Below are 24,928 nucleotides of genomic sequence, written 5' to 3' on the forward strand. Positions count from 1 at the left end.
TACTATGCTGTGGACCTAAAACTATTATAGTACTGCATATCGGCTCTAATAATAAAATTTTAAAAAAATATTTTAAAAATAAAATTTGCCCTGGCATAAAAAAAAGAGAAATAGATCCATACATAATATGTACTTGGCTAAATGATTTTTGAAAAAGTTGCCAGAGAAATTCAGTGTGGAAAGGATTGTCTTCTCAACAAATGGTGTTGAAACAATTAGATACTCATGTGTAAAGAAGAAGAAGCAGAAGCAAAAGCAGAAGAATAATCTTGACTGTTTCCTTATAACATACACAAAATTTAATATTGTTTTAAAATCAAGCTACCTTATAGCAATATTACTACACATTTTATAGCAAAATACTAAGAACAAATATGAGATGGATCATAGACCTAAATTCAAAACCTAAAGCTATAAAGCTTCTAAAAGAAATCATAGGATTTACCCCAAAGATACAGATGCAGTGAAACGCCGGGACACCTGCACCCCGATGTTTCTGGCAGCAGTGTCCACAGTACCCAAACTGTGGAAGGAGCCTCGGTGTCCATCGAAAGATGAATGGATAAAGAAGATGTGGTTTATGTATACAATGGAATATTCCTCAGCCATTAGAAACGACAAATACCCACCATTTGCTTCAACGTGGATGGACCTGGAGGGTATTATGCTGAGTGAAGTAAGTCAATTGGAGAAGGACAAACATTATATGGCCTCATTTATATGGGGAATATAAAAAATAGTGAAAGGGAATAAAAGGGAAAGGAGAAAAAATGAGTGGGAAATATCAGAAAGGAAGACAGAACATGAGAGACTCCTAACTCTAGGAAACGAACTAGGGGTGGTGGAAGGGGAGGTGGGTGAGGGGTGGGGGTGACTGGGTGACGGGCACTGAGGGGGGCACTTGATGGGATGAGCACTGGGTGTTATGCTATATGTTGGCAAATTGAACTCCAATAAAAAAAAAAAAGGAAAAAACAAAACTAAATCTTTATAGTCTTTGGTTCCCAGAGACTTTATTTTTTTTATTTTTATTATTAATTTTTTGTTAACATATACTGTATTTAGTTTCAGACATAGAATTTAGTGATTCATCAGTTGCATACAACACCCAGTGCTCATTACTTCACGTGCCCTCCTTAATGCTCATCACCCAGTTATCCCATCCCCCCATCCACCTTCCCTCCAGCAACTTAGTTTGTTTCTTAGAGTTAAGAGTCTCTTATGGCTTGCCTCCTTCTCTGTTTTCATCTTATTTTATTTTTTTCCTTCCCTTCCCCTATGTCCATGTGTTTTGTTTCTTAAATGACATATATAACAATCACATTTTTTATGCGCATAAAAGATTTGACCAGATGCTCCACCAAAGAACATATATGAGAAGTAATGAGAGTTTTGCTGATGTAAAATGTATTTTTTTTAACTGCTCTGTCTTAATAAGAACAGCTTTATAATAAGTTTCAATACCTCTTTTGCAAACTTTCCCACCTCGCCCTGTTGCTCAGAACTGCCATGGCATCTCCTCAGGCCAGATGTATCAACTTTCATTAAAAACCGTTGTGTGGAATGTGAACTGGTGCAGCCACTCTGGAAAACTGTGTGGAGGTTCCTCAAACAGTTAAAAATATACCTGCCCTACGACCCAGCAATTGCACTGTTGGGGATTTACCCCAAAGATACAAATGCAATGAAACGCCGGGACACCTGCACCCCGATGTTTCTAGCAGCAATGGCCACTATAGCCAAACTGTGGAAGGAGCCTCGGTGTCCAACGAAAGATGAATGGATAAAGAAGATGTGGTTTATGTATACAATGGAATATTACTCAGCTATTAGAAATGACAAATACCCACCATTTGCTTCAACGTGGATGGAACTGGAGGGTATTATGCTGAGTGAAGTAAGTCAGTCGGAGAAGGACAAACATTATATGTTCTCATTCATTTGGGGAATATAAATAATAGTGAAAGGGAAAATAAGGGAAGGGAGAAGAAATGGGTGGGAAATATCAGAAAGGGAGACAGAACGTAAAGACTGCTAACTCTGGGAAACGAACTAGGGGTGGTAGAAGGGGAGGAGGGCGGGGGGTGGGAGTGAATGGGTGACGGGCACTGGGTGTTATTCTGTATGTTAGTAAATTGAACACCAATAAAAAAATAAAAATAAAAAAAAAAAAAACGTTGTGTGGGGTAGCCCGGGTGGCTTAGCAGTTTAGCGCCGCCTTTGGCCCAGGGCCTGATCCTGGAGACCCCAGATCAGGTCCCAAGTCGGGCTCCCTGCATGGAGCCTGCTTCTCCCTCTGCCTGTGTCTCTGCCTCTCTCTCTATCTCTCTCTCTCATGAATAAATAAATAAAATCTTTAAAAAAACCCACAAAAACAAAAAACAAAAAAACCACTTCTGTGGAGCACCTGGGTAGCTCAGCAATTGAGTGTCTGCTTTCCGCTTAGGTCATGATCCCAGAGTCCTGGGATCAAGTTCCGCATCAGGTTCCCCACAGGGAGCCTGCTTCTTCTTCCTCTGCCTATGTCTCTGCCTTTGTGTATATGTGTCTCGTGAATAAATAAATAAAATCTTTAAAATAAATAAATAAATACCACTTTTACAATTATGATTCAATTGCATTGACTTTGTATATTCATGTGAGCAATTTAGGTTTCTCTTTGATGACTTTCAATTCACCAGTTTACAGGGATTTTTAGTCCTGTGATGGTCTTATGTATACTTACTTAGAGCTATCTTTAATATTTTCTAGTTTATGAAAACTTTAAAATTATTATAATGTTTGCAGTGGGTTTGGGACTGCCGTATATGAACGTAAATGAGTTTTGAACATAGATATTATATCCAGCAAGCTTATCACATTCATACTAGTGCTCATAGTATGGACATTCTCTTACGTGTAACTCTCATAACACCAGTCGATTCACCTAGATTCATTTTTACCATCATTAAACTTACATATGCACAAGGTTTAAGAAGCCAATAGTTCCATACATTCTACACATGAAAACTGGAGTCTCCCTACCTCCCAGTATTTGCCACCTCTCAGGGGCAACAATTTCCCCTCTTTCAATTGATTATTTTTAACTGATTCTTCTAGATGTTACAGCCCGATTTCATATAGCATCTTATATTGTCACTTCTTGATCTCACCCATAGGAAATGTTCAATGACTTCTCACTCTAGATGATGGGGATACAATGCTCTGTTACTATTAACCTCACACCACATGTGCACATCTCTACCCCATCAACATAATGTTTTAGTTTTGGATAACATCATAGTCAGTGTCCACATTATAATAACATTGTGTTTTATAGCTTGATCTTGTAACATGCCCAGCTTTTGTTTGTGTCCATCTGCTCATGTGTACTTTGTATAACCACCACCATATTCAGGGTACAGAACAATTCTATGACCGCAGAGGTTACCCTTGTGCTACCTTTTCTTAGGGACAGTCAGCCCCATCACATCAAACTCCTGGCACATGCCAATCTTTTCTGTATAATGTCAAGAATATTGTGTCAGTGGAGTCACACAGTATGTTACATTATGAGACTGATTTTGTTCATGCAACATAATGCCTTTGGAAACTTATAAGCTGTGCACATGTAAATACATTATTACTTTTTATTGCTGAGTAATATTTTCTGGTAGGAATGCGCCACAGTTGGTTTAGTCATTGACTTATCATTAGATATTTTGCATGTTTCCGGTATTTTCCATTACAAAGAAAGCTGCTCTAAACATTTATGCAGAGACTGTGTGAAGCCATGGTCTTCATATCTCTCAGATAAATGCCTGGGAGCGTGATTTCTGGGACATAGAAACCACTTCCTCTCCTGAAAGAATGGAGGAAATGATGCTTTTTGTTGGAGGCAACACATACAACTTCTTTTTTTAAAAAAGATTTTATTTATTTTTAAGTAATCTCTACACCAAACTTGGAGCCCAAACCATAACACCCAAGATCAAGAGCCCCTGCTCTACCGATGAGCCAGCCAGGTGCCTCAAGCACATATAATTTCTGCGGTCCACACTGTACTGTACATTGGGGTGAAATTTTACCAGTTCCATCAATAAAGGGTTGGAATAGGGAGTCATTTCTGGAGCAGACTTCATTTTATCCGAAGTTCTTTAGGCCCTGTCAAACCTATTTCTTCCTCCAGCTGAGCAGCTCTTGGTGGAGAGTGGTACAGAATGAGGCCACAAGTCAGCCACTCGCAAGTGTCCTGGGCTCAGGAGTTTGGGACACAGCCACCAACCACAGATCCTTCTTGGCCTGGGGCTCCCAAGTGGAGGATCACCCTGAAGACCTCAAGATGGAGGGAAGGGCCCAGTGCAAAGGGCAGATGACCCAGGAGGGCAGGAAGCATCATTTCTGCTGGGCCTGTCCACTCTCTCTGAAACATAAGAAGAGGCTCTCCTCACCATGTGAGGTCTTCTTTGCATGACTTTTGTTTCACAATCCAGAAGCAGAATGCTCCCTCACAGCCATGTCGCTGCATCAGATGCTTCCTCTTACATCACAAGAGGGGCGGGCTTTTCCTCTACATAGAATAGAGGCCTGTTCTCCCCAGCACACACATTTGTATAGAGCAGAGTCCTCAGGCCTCCACAATGTCAGCTCCTGCCTCCGGACTCAGCCCTCCTACTTACCTGCTGCTGGCTCTGCTGTTGGGACTCACAGGTGAGCATTGCCTTAGGGGAAACTCCTCATTCTCTGCTCCCTCAATCTCCCCTACCCTTGGACATTTAGGGCCTCCAGGTGTGCTACCCAGGCCTGCCACAAAAGGCCAAGGACTGGGTGTCATCTGAGAGCATGAAATAAGGGCTAAGAGCATTCCCTCCATGGATCCATCACCTGTAGCTAGTTACCAGAGGCATCCAGGCTTCATTCAGCAGCAACAAAAATTTTGCATGTATTATATGACCTAATCTTCATGACGTCCCTGCCTGATAGCTCAGACTGTACTCCTGATTGCAGATGAGGAAACTAAGGCAGAAAGAGCAATGGGCCCAATGTCACCTATGAAGTCAGCAGCGCAGCTAAGATTCATGTCCAGGCCACCCAGCTCCACAGATCATTCTGTTAACCATATCATGCTGCTTGGCTCCTCAGTGGAGGTTAACTGCAGATACGTTAGAAAACAGAGAGGCAAACAGAAGAAGAGCCATCACTTATCACACTCAGAAGTCTCAGAGTTCCACTTGTACTGTGCGTACTCCCAAACTTTCATTAATGATGTGTTAGGTGTTATATATGTGTCAATTTTTTTTACTGAACTTTAACATGTATTACAATTTCATTTAATCCTCAAAGTACTCTATATATTAGCTTGCTTAGCCATACTTTTTAAAAAGAAATTATTTATGGAGCCTCAGTCACTCAGTCCTTTAAGTGTCTGCCTTCAGCTCAGGTCATGATCCCAGGGTCCTAGGATGGAACCCTGTGATGGACTCCTTGCTCAGCAAGAGAGTCTGTTTCTACCTCTCCCTCTGTCCCTCCCTACTACTTATTCTCAGAGTCTCTCTCTATCTCTTGCTCTCTCTCAAATAAATAAATAAAAAGAGAAAGGAAGAGCCAGAGAAATCATAGAGCGAGAGGAAAAGGGAGAACTGACTCACCACTGAGCAGAGAGCTCAACGTGGGAGTAGATCCCAAAACCCTGAGATCATGATCTGAGCCAAAGGCAGACACTTAACCAACTGAACCACCCATGCGCCCCTAGGCGTCACTTTATATATGTTTGAGAACACACTTATGTGTATGTATGTATGCATATGAGTGGGCATGAGGAAAAGTACATACCCCAGGTGTGCACGCACACAGGATTCTTGAAAACACTATCTGTATTTTTCTCTTTACATCAGGTCCGGTCTACACAAGATGCACATTGAACAGATGCTTGGTTCCCTGTCTCTCAGCTATTCACCCTCTTTATTACTTCTCCTAATGCACGGCTCTCCCTCCACCAAGCTCTTAAGCAAATTTCTCTCTTGGTAAAGTGAATAGAAATTTGGACATTACTATCTTGGAAATCTTCCATGCTGGATTGGGGATGGGAGGAAAAGGGGGATATAAAATGCAGAGACTCCTGTCATATGATCTGCAACTATAATTATACCCATATCTACATCCCGATCCGTCATCTAGTGCCTGATGATGCCTCCATACCTCAGGAAATCTCATAAGTCATAACTTTCCAATTTCTTAAATACTCACCATGTGCTACCCATACCTGAAAATGCATGTTTGTTATGTCATGTGATCTTTGTATCCAACTTAGACTTTTTCATCACCCCTACCTTATAGATAAGAAAAGGAGACCCAGAAAGGTCCAAGGTCTTTCAGTGGTAAATGATAAGGCTAGGATTTGAGCTCAGGCAGTCTGATTCTAGGTCTCATGGATCTAACCATTGCTCTTCTCAAACTCTGTGGCCCCACTTCCATCCCATGAGATTTCTACAGAACTGCCAATGATTGTAGGGAAGAGTGGGGTGGGGGAAGAGCATTTGTGGTTTGTTTCTCTCAGCTTTTTTGCTTCCTGGGTATATGCAAGTAGTTTCCCCCAGGCAACTATGTGGGAATCTCAGCTTCTGATATAATTTCCAGAGAAATTCTCCATTGAAAATAGACTTTAAGGTCTCAGGAGGGGGGCACACTGGGCAATTCACATATTACAGAAATATTTCCTATATACCTACTTGGTGGCTAGAACTATTACAAGAACTTAGGTCACACTGTGGATAAAAGAGACAAAGTAGTTGCCTTCATGCTAGATCCTAGTGAAGGAAAAAACAGGAAACAATAGACATAAATCAATAGATGACAGAATGCAGAAAGTAATGAGCATTAAGAAAAAAGCATGATGGTGCAAGTGAATAAGGCAATGAGAGAATCTTCCAGGATGGGTGTATTTAAACAGGTAGCCTGAATGGGTATCAGTGAGAAGGGAGATTTGAGCAAAGATTATAAGAAGGTGGGGGAGTGAGCCATGTGATTTCCTTGGAGAAGAGGCTTCCTGAACAGCATGAGAACAACATGTAAGTAGAATTCTCCAACTCTGTTCAAGGATTTGGGCTTTTATTCTGAGTGAAATGGTTGCCATTGCAATGTGTTTTGTTTTTTGTAGTAAGCGTTTTTATTTCTTTTTTAAAAATTAGTTTCAGCATTAGAATTTAGTGATTTACCAGTTGCATATAACACCAAGTGCTCGTTCCATCAAGTGCCCTCCTTAATGCACATCATGCAATTATCCCTTCCCCCCAACCACCTTCCCTCCAGCAACCTTCAATTTGTTTCCTAGAGTTCACCCTCTCTTATGGTTTGTCTCCCTCTCAATTTTCATCTTATTTTTTTCCTTCCCTTCCCCTATGTTCATCTATTTTGATTCTTAAATTCCACCTATGAGTGAAATCATATGGAATTTGTCTTTCTTGGACTGACTTACTTTGCTTTCACATCGCAAGGTTTTGAAGACAGAAATGACATGATCAACATGAGTTTTAAATTATTTTAGCATTTGATTGATAATAGAGTACCACAGAACATAGATAGAAGCAACTAGAGCATTAGAGCTCATTGCACTCAGGCAAACAACGAAAAGAGGTTTCATGAAGACAGCAGACGGCAGAGAAAGGGGAAAGAGGTCAGATTGTGGGTACATGCAGAGGGGAGTCAACAGGATTTCCTGATGCATGGAATTTGGGGTGGGAAAGAAAGGCTCCAAGGGCTTGGGACCTGAGCATCTGGGAGAATAATGTGTCTCAGTTAAGATGTGCAAGGATGTGGGGGACTGAGGAGTTCAGTCTGAGATGTGTTAACTGTGAGAGGTTTTGTTTGTTTGTTTTTGAGAGGTTTACTTCTATCTAAGAAAAATGTTGAGTGGCTGTTTGGACATACAAATTGGAGTTCAGGGGCAAGGCCTGGGCTACAGATGAAACATGAGGATTATTGATACATAGATGGCAGACTTTTCACCTTTTCCTGGCTCCTCTTAAACCTTCTGATTCCTCTTACTTCTTGCCTTCCATATTCCCTCCGTTTCTCCCTCCATGATGCATTACTATTACTTATCCTTTTTATCCTAGAAGTTCAGCTTTCTCACCTCAATCTTCTGCAGTTTCAGAAACCAAACCATCTGATGTTCTTGGCATATCCAAGATCTGTCTGTAATAGCATATGCTCTCCTTAGAGGCATTTTTGGTAGCAAATAGTACTAAGTGCATGGTTTTTACCAACTCACACTCTGCAAAGGTGAACCACAAATGTTCTCGCTGAGGAGTAGCTAAGAAATAGAAAAGAACACTGGGTGTATGTGTGGTGCCACAACAGCCTGCTCCTCTGATTTATATCCCTGTCTGGTCTTCAGAATACTTGAAGTAAAAAGGAGTGATTTTGTATTTCTCGATGTCTCCAGAGACTGACTAGTCACTGAGGCAGGTAAATCCAACTGCAAAGTCTTGCACTCGCAGTTAAATGATTGCCTGAAGGTGATTCATGTTCCTTCAATGCATAACTCAATTGTCCAGACATAGGATCCCCTACAATTCTTTTCAGAACACGAATTTGAATCTTCTTGTTATTCTTACTTGATTGCTCCCATGGTTTTATCTCTCCCTTCAAGGGCAGGTTTCTCAAATCTACTAGCCCTTTTTTCTTGAGTCATTTAGTACAATCAATGGACTCTACAAGGGGTGATCCCTTTGTTTGAATACATATATCTTATTGAGCTAAAATTTAGATAACGTGAAATCTTGTGTTTCAACCATTTTCAGTGGCATTAAGTACATTCACAATATTGTGAAACCAGCACAGCTGTACATTTCAGGAATGGTTTCAATACCTTAAGCAGACACTATGCACCCATTAAACATGAATTCTCCATTCTTTTTCCCCCATAGCCACTGACCACCTCTATTGTACTTTTTTGTGTCTGTGAGCTTGTCTTTTCTAGGTACTTCATATAAGTGGAATCATATATTTGTCCTTTTGTATCTGCCTTATTTCACTTCAAGTATTTTTTAGATTCATCCATATTCTAGAACATACTAGACTGTCATTGCTTATAAAGGCTGAATAAAGGTCCATTGTATATATCTACATACAACATTTTATTTACCTATTTATCTACTCATGAAAATGAATTTTGTCTGCTACCTTTCAGTTATCATCAATAATGCTGCTATAAACATTGATGTACAATTATCTCAGTACCTTCTTGTAATTTGGGGAAGGGGGTATTTACCTAAGAATGGAGTTGTTGGATCATATGGTAAATTATATATATTTAAACTTTAAAGAAAACATTACTGTTTCCACAGTGGCTGCATCATTTTATATTCCTACCAATGGTGTACAAGAATTTCAAATTCTCTACAACTTATGCAACACTTATTTTCTGATATTTTTGTATTATATTTTGTTTTGCTTTGTTTTGATTTTGATAAAAGCCATTCATTCGAAGGAATGAAGGGTATCTCACTGTGGTTTTGAATTTCATTTTTTCTAATGACTAGTGAAGTTCAACTTCTTTTCATGTAAACATTCTCACCATTTGAATATCTTCTTTGGACAAATGTCTTTTCCAGTCTTTCATCCATTTTTTAATTGGGCATTTTGTTATTTTGTTGTTGAATTATAGGAGTTCCTTATATATGCCGATTATTAATCCTTTATGAGACATACACTTTGCAAATATTTTCTCCCATTCTGTGAGTTGTCTTTTCACTTTTGATATTGTCCTCTGCTGCACAAATTCTTAAATTTTGGTGAAGCCCTATTTATATGTTTTTTTATTTTGTTATGTATGCTTTTGGTGTCATGTCCAAGAAACCTTTGCCAAATCCAATATCATGAGTTTTACCTACAGTTTTTTCTCAGAATTTTATAGTTAAGTTCTTACATTTAGATCCCTTCATCCAACTCGAGTTCATTTACTTATACAGATAGGGTGAGGGTTCAACTTCATTCTTTATATATAGATATCCAGTTTTCCCAGAATCTTATGTAGAAAAGATTATTCTTTTTTGGGGGGGTTAGTCAGCCTAGCTAAAGTTTTGTCAACTATGTTGGTCTTTCTGAAGAACTACTCCTGGGCTTCCTGATTTTCTCTGTTGCTTTCTATTCACATTGTAGTTATCTCTACACTAGTCCCTTTAGTTTCCTTTATTCTGCCAGCTTTTGGGTTTGGGGTTTATTTTTCTCATATTTTTCTGATTTATTAAGATGATAGTTGTTAATAGATTTGTGATCTTTCCTTTCTTTAAGTGTAGACATTACAATTATAAATTTCCCTCTTGTGCTGATTTCACTGCAAACTGGCATGTTCTCTTTCCATTTTCATTCATGTAAAGGTATTCTCTAATTTCCCCTATGATTCCTTCTTGGCCCTTTTGATTTTTTAAGAGTGTGTTGTTTTATTTCAATATATTTAAGAAATCCAATTTCTTCTTCTCCGTCCAGGAGATGAGTGTGGTCAACACAACAATGGTCCTCAAAAGACATTCATATCCTAATACCCAAAACTTGTGAATAGTTTTAAACAGCAAAAGAAATTTTGCAGGAATGATTAACTTAAGACTCTTGACATGAGGCAATTATCCTAATTCATCAAAGTGGCCCTGGTATATTCACAGGGTCCTTTTAAGAAGGAGGCAGGAAAGTCAACATTAGTGAAGGACAAGAGACAATAGAGGCAAAATTTAGAGTGATAGGAAAGATGGGAACAATAAGTAAAGAATGTAGGCAGCTTCTAGAATTTGGAAAAGCAAGGAACAACCCTCCAGAAGAAATGCAACCTGGCTAACCCTTGGTGTTAGTCCAGCCACACCAATTTCGGACTCTAGGTCTCCAGAATTATAAAATACCACATATATGCAGTTTCCAGGCACTATATTTTTAATAATTTGTACAGCAGCATTTGGAAACTAATATAACATGATTGCACTATGGGGGAAAAAAATCCCAGAGATTTGAAACACTGTTTTGTCTCTCATTTAAATTACCTGTTCCTTGTGTATTGGAAGCTCTGCCACCACTGCCACTCAAGTATACAGACTAATGAAGGGACCCCAACATGTGGATGTGCATGTGGAAGAGGAAGCTGATCCATAGAGGTTCTTGAAGTTAAATGCACAGCCCGGAAAATATATCCATCCCTTTAGCTCACACACAGTGGTCTAAGGAGGTATTATGGTCCCACTGAGTGCAAGGGACCAGAAAGTGCAATACTCCATGAGGCTGGAAATGGACAACCAGAAATATTTGGTGAAACATGATGCTTTCAGTGAGTGATGAGGCACTCAGACGTGCTGTGTGCCACATCACTGAGTCTCTCTGTCCCTTAGTTTCCTCATTTGTGATAGGGTCTCACCTTACAGGCTCATTGTGAGGGTCACATGCCATGTATGTGCAATGCGCTGAGTCAAGGCCTGCTCACGGGGTGCACTCAATCAATGAGCTGCTGTGAATAAACCCTTGAGGAAACATGCAGGATCACATAAGGATGGATAAATACTGCTTTGTTTCCCCTCCAGATGTGGCAGGTGAGGTGGAGCTACAGGTGATCCAGCCTGAGAAGTCAGTGTCTGTTGCAGCTGGACAGACTGCCACTCTGCACTGCACCCTGACCTCTATGCTCCCCACTGGGACGGTTAAGTGGTTCAGGGGGACAGGGCCAGGCCGACAATTAATCTTCAGCTTCAAAGGAGGCCACTTTCCCCGAATAACAAATCTTTCAGATGTCACAAAGAGAAACAACATGGACTTTTCCATCCGCATCAATAACATCACTCCAACAGACACGGGAACCTACTATTGTGTAAAGTGCCAGAAAGGAAACCCCGATGTGGAGTTCAAATCTGGACCAGGCACTCAGGTCACTGTGAGTGGTGAGTATGGCATGACATCCTTCTTCCCCTGGTTGTGACAAGTCAGTAAGAATGTCCTCCCTCCATTGTCTGAGTAACAGCTAAGAATCAGGTGTTGTAGTGGGTGCCCCTGATTTCAGCCCCTTCCACAGATCAGAGAAGTTGAGGCCTAGAGATGTTATGCTATTTGCTCAAGGTGCCCCACTGGGAAAACAGTGGGAAACTCTAGAATCCCAGTCTGAGGGCTCCACAGCTCTTACCTTTTCCAATCCTAAACAGTCCTCTGGTTCCAGGAATGAGGGAATGAAAGTCTGAGTGACTTGTCTAGTCACGAGGTCTGACCTCAACCCTGGCTCCGGAGAGCACTCCCCTCAACGTATTACTGTTCTCTTTACTCAGCACTTATTGAGCACCTGCTGTGTGCAGGCTCTGCTCTGGGTGCTGGGGAAGCAGCAGGGAACAAAACAGGCAAGAGCTTCTCTCTCATGAAGTTTAAGTTCCCTTCCCTTCCGGTGAGGACATATGCACCCAGGGCAGAGAAGTGGGTCAATGTCTTTCTTTCAGCTTCAGAAAAATCAGTGAGAAGAGGCACAGGCTCACTGTTTACTCTGACAGCCCAGGTTGGAGAAGATGCCAGATTTTGGGCCTTTGCATGAGTCTGTCCAGAAAATCCTCAGCAGTTTACTGACTGACTATACAACAGCAACTGAGTCTCCCCACAGCCTCTAAACATAGGCAGGGAACGTGGTTTTATCCTGATGGTGCCGGTATTACAGAAGTTCCCAGTGGTGTATCCCTTGCCAGGCACCACAGTTAGTACATGGCTCCACCGCCAGACAAATTTGTGCCTCTGAGGCACTCCTTCCTCTTCCCCAATCTGCCCAGATGGTATTGCCCTAGATGGGAATGGATGGAGACAGTGGGGCCATCTCAGCCCCTTTTACAGGTGAGGACACTGAGGCTCAGGAAACCTAACCTGAGCAGGCAGAGGAGACAAGATTTAACCCAAGTAGCCTGACTCACAGCCTTGTTCTTTGCACAATCACTGTGCTGGTCAGAGTGGGAGAAAATTCTAACTTTTCTCCTGAAAATCTTGTATTGTTCTCTTTTTCAGCAGTAGGAATTTTTTTTTCCCGCCCCTCAGCAGTAGGAATTTTAAAACAATATGAGAGGTATTTGGGTAGCTTTGCACCCCCAGATCAGACAGATACACTTACATCTCATGAATTGTTAACCCTGTTGCTTGAGGACATGGTTCATCACACCCAAGAGCATCAGGAGTCTTTCCCATTGTGTAATGTTGCTCCTTCACTGAGCAGCCTGGGACAGTAGCTTAGACAGAGCAGAGGAGCCACTATATTCCAGCAATACTGGGCATCCCATTCATGGCTCTGCAGACTGGGGATGATTGGGAGACACATCTTGGAGGGTGTCTGGGGCCCCATGAGCAAAAGAGTTCATATTCTAGACTCAGCTATAGGGACCCCACATCTTTCCTCTGTTGCTGGAGGGTCAGCAGGTCTGGACACCAAGAAGGACTCTCACCATAACTGCTTGCAGGGGAGAATGTCAGAAGGACAAGGAAGGTAGAGGTCACTGTTGGGCTGGGAAGTTAGGACACTTACTCTGTTGTGGACAAGAAAACTGGAGGTCATAGGAAGTCCCCCAGGAATGCAGGGGTAGGAGTAATCCCTTTGTAGCTGGATCAAAGTAGTTTGGCTCCTTGGTGAGGTATAGACAGAGACTAGCTCAGGGGAGTTCCCTTAAAAAGTTGCCTTTATTTGTACAGATAAGGAGATCACAGGGAGTGATTTCCAAGGCCATGACCCCAAACGTCAAGCAGGCTCCATTTATTAGGGTTTGAGATCAATATTCAGAGAAGGATTTAATATTATAATGAAGCTGACTTAACTGTCAGCCACATTCTGATTTTTTTACTCCTTTCATCCGCATTTCCATGTTAAATTCCAAACAACTACAACATTGCCTCACTTGCCCCTCACTGCAACCCCAGGGAAAGAGAAATGCCCGCTGTCCCATTTCACAGATGGGGGAGCTGTGCTGTGCCATGGCCACACCTCTGGTCAGCCAGCCAGCCTGGTTCTGGCTTCCATGGGGTCCTGCTCCGCCCCTGCTTCCCCTGTAAGGAAGCTGCACAGGCTCTCTGAGGTTTCCAGGGAGGCAGCGAGGAACCCTGGATACCAAGAGTGAGAGCCATCAGAAATGTCCTTCCTGTGCCCAGATTGCTGGGAAGTCACCTGGCAGAGGAGAGAAGGGACTCTGAGCTCAGGCCTGGAACTGCACCTGAGCCCCTGGGCCCAACTCACAGTTCAGCTCTGGAACCTCGTGTCCTCCTCTGTTGATGAGGAGATGACACTGCCCTCCTCACACTATCAGGAGGGCTGAGGCTTCTCCACAGTGTCACACGTACGGTTAGTGCTGTTGACTACCGTCATGCTTACTGTTCATTGATGCTCCTCTTGTAGCCAAACCCTCTCCCCCCGTGGTGTCCGGCCCCACGGCCAGGGCCACGCCTCAGCAGACAGTGAGCTTCACCTGCAAGTCTCACGGCTTCTCCCCCAGAAGCATCACCCTGAGATGGTTCAAAAATGGGAATGAACTGACAGCCTCTCAGACCACTGTGTACCCAGACGAAGACAACGCTTCCTACAGCATCTCTAGCACAACCAAGCTGGTGCTGGCCCCGGGGGACGTTCGCTCCCAGGTCATCTGCGAGGTGGCCCACGTGACCCTGCAGGGAGGCCCTCCTCTTCGTGGGACTGCCAACTTGTCTGAGGTCCTCCGAGGTAGATCCCCCTCATCCCCAGTCCAATCCAGGTCTGGCCCCCAAGCCTAGGAGCCTGCCCCTCCCCCACTCTGCTCCAGGCCTTCCATTGCCTGGAGTCTGACTCCTGACAGACCCTCCCAGTCACCCTGCACCTGGATGTACACTCACCTCCCCTGTTTCCATGGTAGCTGCCTGGTGAACACCTACCATGTGCCAAGCACTATGCTAGGCAGTCTCATTTACTTTACTGTAGCGCTTCCAATTATTGAGCACCTGCTGTAATCCAAGCCACCGCGTGCTTGGTGATTTCATTTGTTTTGCTACAGTTACTCTGTTTTAACTGCATGCCAGGGGCTGTGTGTCTTGATTTCACTCATTCTTGCCCTAATAGGAGCTATGGGTCCTTGAGCTCCTACTGTGTGCTGGCACTGTACTTAGGGGTGTCATTCATATGCGAAGACTGCCCTCAGTATTTGAGCACCAGCTGCATGCCTGGCAGTGTTCTGGGTGATTCCCTTGCTGTATGTGGTGGGAGCTAAGTACTCAAGCCCCTCCCCTGTGATGTGTCTTTTCCATAAGGTCAGAGCTTCTGCTCTGTGCTGTTTCAGTTCCGCCCACCTTGGTGGTTGCCCAGAAATTCGTGGCAGGGGATCAGGTGAATGTCACTTGTGAAGCCAAGAAGTTCTACCCACAGCATCTGCAGGTGACTTGGTTGGAAAATGGAAACATGTCCCAAACAGAAACAGTCTTGAGCTTCATAGAGAACAAGGATGGGACCTTTAACTGGATGAGCTGGCTCCTGGTAAATTTATCTGTCCACACGGAGGAAGTGGTGCTCACTTGCAAGGTGCAGCATGATGGGCAGCGGGCAGTTGCCAAAAGCTGTATACTGGAGACCTCTGCCCACCAAAAGGACCAATGCAGAGATAAAAACTTTGGTAAGACTCAATGCCAGGTGACCTGGTATTTAAATTTTATCTTTTGTTTTTTTTTTTGTGAAACTTAACTATTCCAGAATTCTATAAATACAAAGTAAAATGTGCACTGTGTTCCCTTCCCCCAAAGCCCACATGCCAAGAATGACCACTGGTAAGAGTTTGGTACATATCTTTATAGATCTTTTGATATAAACACACATTAGAGAAAGAAAGAAGAGGAGGAGGGAGATGATCCTGTTGTTAGTGTCCTACCTCCTGCTCCCTCACCTGACAAGGATTATGTCAGGACATAGGCCAGCCACCCCCTCTTCCTGCTCTTTCCTACCTGGGTCTGGTCTCTATCTCGTCTAGACCTTTTCATCTTCAACCCAGCAAACATCTCTTAAAACTAGAAGTATTCAGAAGTTGCATCATTTTGTCCACTAATGGATGCACATCTAGTTGCAAATAGAGTCCATAATTGTGTGCTCATGTGATTGATGACATTAGTTTTTCTACAAAACCAACACCATTACATAATATGAAAAATTAACAATAATTCCCTAATAGCATCTAAAATGGAGTATATATTCAGACTTTCCAAAATGTTTACTGTAACTTCATTTTGTACACCTACCTTGCTTTTAATTCATCTGTTAATGTTTCAAAGAATATTCCTGTGAAGCACCTGGGCCTCCACAATTCTTTTGCTGATTTGAAAAGAATCTGAATACCTAGAGCTACTCGAATTCATTTCATATTGGATGCTCATGGCAGGCTGTGCTCTTGAGGAATTTGGTCCATTTTCTCTGAGTTATCAGATTTCTGCCCATACATTGCTCATAATATTACCTTGTTATCCTTTACACATCTGTAGGGTCTGTAGTGATTTCTTATTTCATTCCTAATATTGGAAATGTGTCATTTCTCATTGTGTTCATTGTCAGAATTGCTAGAAAGTTTTCAATTTTATCAGTCTTTTCAAAGAATGTACTTTTGTTTCAATGATTTTCTATATTGATTCTGTTTTCTATTTTATTGCTTTTCTCCTCTTTCTTCCCCCCTTTTGCTTGATTTCTGTTTAATTTGCTCCTTCTCATTTTTTGAAATGGGAACTAAGATTATTGATACTAGACTTTACTTTGTCCAAATGGCACACCTGAGTTTCCTTCTGTGCCCAGGGAGTCAAGAGTGTGGAGACAGAATACTTAGTGTTGTGTTCTTCCTCCAGTCTGCAAGCACCTAGCCTGCCTGCCTTGCTCTTCCACCTTTCAGAACCCTTCTATGCTTGGACCTCATGTGATTTCCAGAGATCAGGCTTTTACTGAACAAGGAAAGCAAAGAAAGAGAAGTTCATCTTCTCTGAGGGGCTTAGGTTTAGTTTTCAGTCTTTGTCTTGCACTGAGCTAAGACCAAGGATGTTATTCTGGTGCTTCCAGTGTCCCTGAACTAGCAAGCCTGTTAGTGTGCTAAGCCTGTAAATAGATTATAGGATTGTCTGGGTTGGCATACTGGAGCCAAGTGCAAGATGCCTATGTGACCCTGCTGTACAAGGATGCTACCTCCCCTGGGCATCCCAAGTCTCTGACCACTGCCATCATGGGTCCAGTGGGTCTGGTGTAAAGATGCACATCTTTGGGGGAGCCCGGGTGGCTCAGTGGTTTAGCACCTCCTTGAGCCCAGGATGTGATCCTGGAGACCAGAGATCGAGTACCACAACAGGCTCCCTGCATGGAGCCTGCTTCTCCCTCTGCCTATGTCTCTGCCTCTCTCTGTGTGTCTCTCATGAATAAATAAATTTAAAAAATTTAAAAATATGCACATCTTTTTTGTTCATGTTATGGTATTTTACAATACTTTTACCTTAAAAGAATTCCCTTCTCTCAGCATAGCATGACCAAGTATGCTACTGTAGCTTGAGGCTAGTTGGTTTGTTTGGACAGTGGGAGAGAGGTTCTGAGTCCTCTGATCTTTCTTCTTCTTTCAGGACCCCATGTGTGCCTCCCACATTTTCCTTTATCCCTTCACCACTTAATTTTGAAACCGCACCTCTTCCTTCTTTTTTGCCTTTCCCCCCCAAAATATGCATTTTAAATCATGCCTGTCCCTTTTATTCACATCTATCCTTTTAAAATGTCCCTGCCTCCTTGTATTAGGTTCCTATTGCTACTGTAATAATTAGCACACATTTAGTGGCTTAAAACAACACACATTCATTATCTTCCATTTCTAGAGGTTGTAAAGTCTAAAATGGGGTGGGGGGGAGGCAGGACTCCGTTCCTTCTGGGGGCTCTAGGGAAGAGTCTGTGTCCTTAGTGTTCCAACTCTTAGAAACAGCCTCACTCCTCTGCCAAGGCCCCTGCATGCACTGACCTCTTCTGTGGTCATCACACCTCCTGCTCCCACTCTCCTACCTCCCTCCTTCACTTGGTAGAGTCCCTGCAATTAAGTTTTCTCTACCTCCCATAGTCCAAAATAATGACTCACTCAAGACTGTAGCTAATTACCATGTAGTCTCTCTTGCAGTATAAGGTACCATATTCACAGACTCTATGAGTTCTGAGCCAACCCTCTTGAGTCAGGCATATTTTGAACCTCTTTATATGATCTGTGTCCATATCTGCAGAACATATTTCCAATATTTTCTAATTTAAGCTGGATTTAGCATTGCTGGCGAGATTTCCAAATAACTCTCAGGCTCCTTGGCTGTCTACCCTTGTCTGTTTCTCCTGCCCTTTCCTGTGGCTGGTGAAGGTAAGACTTAAGGTATTGTGCATTTGAATTTCATTTTTCTCTATTGTGTCCTGGAGATTTTGCAGTTTGCGCATTGCTCCTCAATGACTACTGAAAGCAGTTTTCCATTGAGTTTACTGTTTTTTTATTGTTTGTGTGTGTGTGTGTGTGTGTGTGTGTGTGTGTGTGTGTGTGGCGGGTGTGGAGGGACGTGGAGGGTGGTTGAGAGGCCATATTTGGACACAAATAGCTATGCTTCTGCCTTGTCCTCAGCAGCTCACAAGTGCCCTGAGGGCTTTGAATGCCTTAGCCCTAATGTTCCTATCCCACATCTCAGTATCTATTCCCATATTTCCACATCATGGCCCTATTCTGGCAGAGCAGGTGCACTGTAACTGAGAGTTCAATCCTCTCTACAGTACTGATGCTTATGAGTATGTCGGACCCAATTATGTACTCAAGCTTTTTCTGCCCTCCAGCTCTAAGAGGCAATAGTCTACAGTGTTGCCCAGAAGTCCTCTGATGTTTACACATAACCTTTCATGTGTGATCAGTTGGTCTTCAGGATGTACTGTCTTTCTGCGAAGGATTGATGCCCAGCAATAGCCATTCAACCTGTAGTTCTTATAATTACCAACGCATTTCCAGAATACCAGGGTACTCCCCTCTTCTGCTTACACTGTCCCAGGACAACACAGTGAGGTTTCAGCAGTGACAATAGCAGGGCTAGCTGGGACTTACCTTTCTACCTTCCACAAGAGCTGGGGGCTTCTTGGCCAGCCAACTGATAGAGACCCAAGTTCAAATCTGCACATTAGAGAGGGTTTTTCAGATCCCTCCCAGACAAACTCCACATGTCAGGTGCCCTGGGAAGCAGACTATAAGATGCTATTAGAAAGGGAAATTCACTATGGAGTGCTCCCTGATCCACATGCATGAGAAAGAGGAGGCAGGACTGGCAAAGTGAGATGTTGAACACAGTGCAGCACAACAAACATGGCTTTGGACAGATTGCTGGCTAACTGTATGCTCTGTGTGAGTTGTTTTAAATGGAATGAAAGACCTAAACCTCTATACTCCCACTTCTTCCAGTCCTTTAATGCGGGCTGCCCTCTAGAAGCAGGTGCAAAGTGGGCAATGCAATTCTTTCAACAGAGAAAGCCCAGAGGGCCACCCAGCTGAGGCCTGCCATCCTACAACAACCCAGGGGCAAATATGGTGAGGTCTCTGCTCCTTCCTTTAAGATTATCCCATATATTTCAAAAAATTATTTAAATTTCTTTATGTAAGTGAAAAGCAAAATCTGGTCATCATAAAACAAATCTTTTTTTGTATATTTTTTTATTGGCGTTCGATTTGCTAACATATAGCATAACACCCAGTGCTCATCCCATCAAGTGCCCCCCCAGTGCCCATCACCCAGTCCCCCCATCCCCCCACCCACCTCCCTCCCTTTCCACTACCCCTTTCGTTCATTTCCCAGAGTTAGCAGTCTCTCATGTTCTGTCTCTCTCACTGATATTTCCCACTCACTTTCTCTCCTTTCCCATTTATTCCCTTTCACTACTTTTTATATTCCCCAAATGAATGAGACCATATAATGTTTGCCCTTCTCCAATTGACTTACTTCACTCAGCATAATACCCTCCAGTTCCATCCACGTCGAAGCAAATGGTGGGTATTCGTCGTTTCTAATGGCTGAGTAACATTCCATTGTATACATAAACCACATCTTCTTTATCCATTCATCTTTCGATGGACACCGAGGCTCCTTCCACAGTTGGCTATTGTGTACACTGTTGCTATAAACATCGGGGTGTAGGTGTCCCAGCGTTTCACTGCATCTGTATCTTTGGGGTAAATCCCCAACAGTGCAATTGCTGGGTCATAGGGCAGATCTACTTTTAACTCTTTGAGGAACCTCCACACAGTTTTCCAGAGTGGCTGCACCAGTTCACATTCCCACCAACAGTGCAAGAGGGTTCCCCTTTCTCCACATCCTCTCCAACATTTGTTGTTTCCTGCCTTGTTAATTTTCATCATTCTCACTGGTGTGAGGTGGCATCTCGTTGTGGTTTTGATTTGTATTTCCCTGATGGCCAGTGATGCCGAGCATTTTCTCATGTGCTTGTTGGCCGTGTCTGTCTTCTTTGATGAAATTTCTGTTCATGTCTTTTGCCCATTTCATGATTGGATTGTTTCTTTGCTGTTGAGTTTAATAAGTTCTTTATAGATCTTGGATACTAACCCTTTACCTGATATGCCATTTACAAATATTTCTCCCATTCTGTGGTTGTCTTTTAGTTTTGTTGACTGTTTTTTTTTCTTGCTGTGCAGAAGCTTTTTATCTTGATTAAGTCTCAATAATTCATTTTTGCTTTTGTTTCCTTTGCCTTCATAGATGTATCTTGCAAGAAGTTGCTGTGGCCAAGTTCAAAAAGGGTGTTGCCTGTGTTCTCTTACAGGATTTTTTTCTTTTTTCTTGTTTTTGTTTTGTTTTGTTTTGTTTAGATTTTATTTATTTATTCAGACACACACACACACAGTTTGAGAGAGAGAGAGAGAGAGAGAGAGAGAGAGAGAGAGACAAGGGCAGAGGGAGAAGTAGGCTCCATGGAAGGAGCCCGACATGAAACTTGATCCCAGGTCTCCAGGATCAGGCCCTGGGCTGAAGGGAGACGCTCAGCCACTGAGCCGCCCAGGGATCCCTCTTCTCTAGGATTTTGATGGAATTTTTTTTAAAAGATTTTATTTATTTATTCATGACAGACACACAGAGAGAGAGAGAGAGAGAGAGAGAGAAAGAGGCAGAGACACAGGCAGAGGGAGAAGCAGGCTCCATGCAGGGAGCCCGATGTGGGACCCGATCCCGGGGCCTCAGGATCACACCCTGGGCTGAAGGCAAGTGCTAAACCACTGGGCCACCGGGGCTGCCTGATTTTGATGGATTTTTGTCTCACATTTAGATCTTTCATCCATTTTGAGTTTATCTTTGTGTATGGTGTAAGAGAATGGTCTAGTTTCATTCTTCTGCACGTGGCTGTCCAATTTTCCCAGCACAAAAGGCAACAAATCTTAAGCTATGCTTCCAGATCCAACTTTCTGTGCTCAACAGAAAAATGTCAACTGATGTTGGCACTGGCGTCGAGATGGGCAGGATGGGTTTTGAACACTTTCCCCCAAATATTAGACCCCATTTCCTTACCTCTCCAGGATGCTATCCAAGAGCAGGTCTCATGAGGTCAGGCGACCATGAAGCCTCCCTTAGCACTTGAGTGCATGGGTTCATCAAGCCCCATGGAGCAAAGCAGGGAAGCCTTGCACCTTTCTCACCATGACACCTGTCCTTACTCCACTCAAGGTCAGGCTGACATTTATTTCTATGATCCTAAGAGTTTGGTCTTATTTTGGCCCAAACACAAAGTCTGAGTCATCCTGTAGGACAGCAGTGAGGGACTCCCTGGGTTTGAATCCACTCATCTTATGACCCTCTCTAAATTATGAGCCTGTTCCTTCACCAGAAAGAGGATATAGGATCGGGCCCATAGGTCCTGGGAAACAAGTAAACCATGTGTGCATGTTACTAGGCACTCATTCTCTCCATCTCTTCCCTCAAGAAGGCAGCCTGAGAAAGGATTAACAAAATGGGGAACTTCTTATCCCAAATTCTGCCTGAGTCTGACTGCAGGGAAGATTCATGACCTTTAGAGAATTGATGAAGCCAGTCACCTCAGATAGAGTAAGTGGAGGCTCGAGGGAATGGACTCCTGGGTGCCCCATCTAATGGTGTCTCTGGTCCATTCATTTTCAGACCCAAAGCTATCTACTCTACTCCTGGTGATTGTCTTCCTGGGCCCCAAGCTGCTGTTGCTCATCACTGTCTCTGCCACTTATGCCCACAGGAAGCAAGGGCCTGACTATGAGTTTGTAAATAAAACTTGAACCATGTGTTGGGAGACTAATGTTATTTAACTGATCTGTGGCAACTGACATCAGCACCATGCAAAGTGAAAACTGCCTATGTGTGTTTGTCTCTTCCTCAAATAGGATGTCGACTCTGACAGAGAAAGGACTATCTGTGTCCTCAGTTGCCAGAACAATGACTGCCATGTGTTAGGTCATCACATTATTTAAAAGTAAATTGGCGACTACTTTGAAAACATGTTTCTATTAAATAGCGATTTTAAAATAAAATATTTCTTCATTCCATCACGTGGTGCATGTATCTAAAACCATTTTGCTAAATAATACTCTTTTAGGAGCTTAAAAATTCTCATAAACCATATCAGAAAACCATATCATCCAGAGTGTAAGCAAGTGGAATTAAAAAAAAATAAATAAATCACTGATTGGAGTATGTCAAACGAGCACAAGAATAACCTGGAAGAGCCCTCAATGGCCAAACTACAACATTTTGAGCAACAAAGAAGTAAAATAGTATCTGGTTCTTCCATGCCCTAAATGTTCTTGTCCTCACAAAATTGAGTTTTGGAATTCTCAAGCCCATATCATGGTGTTAGAAGGTGGGGGCCTCTGGAAGGTGAGCAGGTCATGAGTGCTCCACCCTCATGAGTGGGATTAGCCCTTAAAAAAGAAACCCCCTGAGAGCTCCCTAGCCCCTTCTACCATGTGAGGAAACAATCAGAAATCCATGTAGGACCCTCTCCCAACCAGACAAGCCACCTGATATTGGACTCCAGCCTCCACAACAGTAAGCAAGAATTTATTTATAAGCAACCTGGGCTGGGATATTTTGTTATAGCTGTCTGAGTTGGCTAAGACTGGTTATAGCTTCACACATAAAATAAATATCTTTGAGCCCATATTGATATAAATAAATAATTGAATAAATAATTGAAAAGAAAAAATGGCCTGTGCAAGAAACTATGAAATTATTTAAACAGATACTTTACCCTAAGGAAGGGAAACTTAACTGCCCACTCCTGACATCCAGGCTACTTGAGGTGACTCCCTTCCAAAGAGGACAGAATGGGAGGACATATGACAAACATAGTTCAGCCAGGTAATCACAAGTTTGCCAATAGTCATGAATCATGGCCATAGTGTGCACACTGATATAATGTCATGAAAACAGCACTTTTTCTCTTCCTCCCCAAACCCATCACCCCAGTCTGCTTATGAGAAGAGCATATGACAAATTGAAAAGAGAAACATTCTGTGAGTAGCACTCCTCAAAACTGACAGGCCATCAGCCACAAGGAAAGTCAGAGAAGTTGTCACAGCTGAGAGGAGCCTAAAGGGACATGACAAGTAAATATAATGTGGTACAGAATTCTGGAAGACAAAGGGACATGCAGGTAAAAACTAAGGAAATATTTTCTAGAATGAATGTTTGTGTCTCTCCCAAGTTCACATGTTAAAATCTAATCACTAGTGTAATGGGATTTGGAGGTGGGATCATCGATGGGTAATGAGGTTGTGAGGGTTGTGAGGGTCCTCATGAAAAGAGGCCAGCTCACCCCCCCCCCCATTCACCAGGTGAAAATACAAGTAGTTGGCAGTCTGCAACCACAAAGAGGATTCTCTTCACAACCCAACTATCCTGGCATGCTGATCTCAGACTTCCAGCCTCCAGGACTGTGAGAAATAAGTTCCTGTTCAAGGCATCCAGTTTGTGATGTTTGTTATAGCAGCCAAAACTACGACAAAATCTCAATAAACCATGCCCTTTGGTTAATAATAATGTACCAATATTGGTACAATAAAATAATTACCACAGATGCACCAAATTAATGTAAGATGCTAATAAGAGGAGAAATTGTGTGCAGCTGTATATTGGAACTCTGTACTATTGTCACAATTTTTTTCTAAATGTAAAACCGTTCCAAAAAATTAAGTATATATTTTAAAATGTCAACATTTTGTCGTCAGCTGGATCTCTGCCTCTTACACCCCCTTCGGGGACAATGCAAAGACGTATGTGGTGACGAGACATTTGTGTTTCTATACTGAGGTTTCATCTCACTTCACAAGTCTGAGGTTCCCTTCTCCTCCTTCCTCTGTCCCCTGACAGAGCTCACTCCAGAGCACTCAGAGATCCCAGAAGAAACTGTTTCTCAGTCCCTCATGATATTCATCCTTAATGTTTCCAACTAGTAAAGCGCAAGTTGGTTAGACCAAGTGAGGCGAGAGAACTCTGGGCTCCTGGGTGCAGTGGGATAGCTTTATTTACTTATTTAAATTTTGTTAGTTAAATAAATAAATAAATAAATAAATAAATAAATAAATAAATAAATTTTGTTAGTTAACATACAGTGCAATATTAGTTTCTGGAGTAGAATTCAGTGATACTGGGGGCAGTTAATCCCTGTCATGTGCCCAAGGAACTGAGGTAGAAGGGGCTCTGCAGAGTGGATGCTGTGATGAACCAAGCTTCAGGAGATGGCCCTCAGCTGTCAGCCCTCTTTGGGATGGCCTCCTGAAAAGAGCCACTATGCCCAAGGTTATGTCTGGGAACTTGCCATATCCAGTGGCTCATCAACATGGAAACGTAAAGGAACAGCCCTCTCACCCCAGCTCAGGACAACTTTAAAGGAACATCCTAGCACCAGAGGTCCATGGAAGATCAGCTGAAGTTTTCTTTGGGACTTCATTGT

At 42.7% G+C, this 24,928-nt stretch overlaps 1 protein-coding gene across 1 annotated transcript; it reads left to right on the forward strand.

Moving 5' to 3' along the window:
- Positions 1-4,556: 4,556 nt before the first annotated feature.
- On the forward strand, positions 4,557-22,487 carry LOC112673710 (signal-regulatory protein beta-1-like). The gene is made up of 5 exons (XM_025469546.3): positions 4,557-4,689; positions 11,541-11,894; positions 14,360-14,680; positions 15,270-15,599; positions 22,123-22,487. Exons 1-5 carry the CDS (start codon positions 4,620-4,622, stop codon positions 22,251-22,253), a joined length of 1,206 nt encoding a protein of 401 aa, XP_025325331.2. The 5' UTR covers positions 4,557-4,619; the 3' UTR covers positions 22,254-22,487.
- The last annotated feature ends 2,441 nt before the right edge of the window (positions 22,488-24,928 follow it).

This window comes from Canis lupus, chromosome 24 (genome assembly GCF_003254725.2).
Source record: "Canis lupus dingo isolate Sandy chromosome 24, ASM325472v2, whole genome shotgun sequence".
Classification (NCBI taxonomy): domain Eukaryota; kingdom Metazoa; phylum Chordata; class Mammalia; order Carnivora; family Canidae; genus Canis; species Canis lupus.

Bases quoted from the DNA above. Each gene is read 5' to 3' on its own strand.
- LOC112673710 (XM_025469546.3), top strand. From the start codon at position 4,620: ATGTCAGCTCCTGCCTCCGGACTCAGCCCTCCTACTTACCTGCTGCTG. The intron at 4,690-11,540 runs GTGAGCATTGCC...TTTCCCCTCCAG, and splicing joins TCTGCTGTTGGGACTCACAG to ATGTGGCAGGTGAGGTGGAG. The intron at 14,681-15,269 runs GTAGATCCCCCT...GTGCTGTTTCAG, and splicing joins CTTGTCTGAGGTCCTCCGAG to TTCCGCCCACCTTGGTGGTT.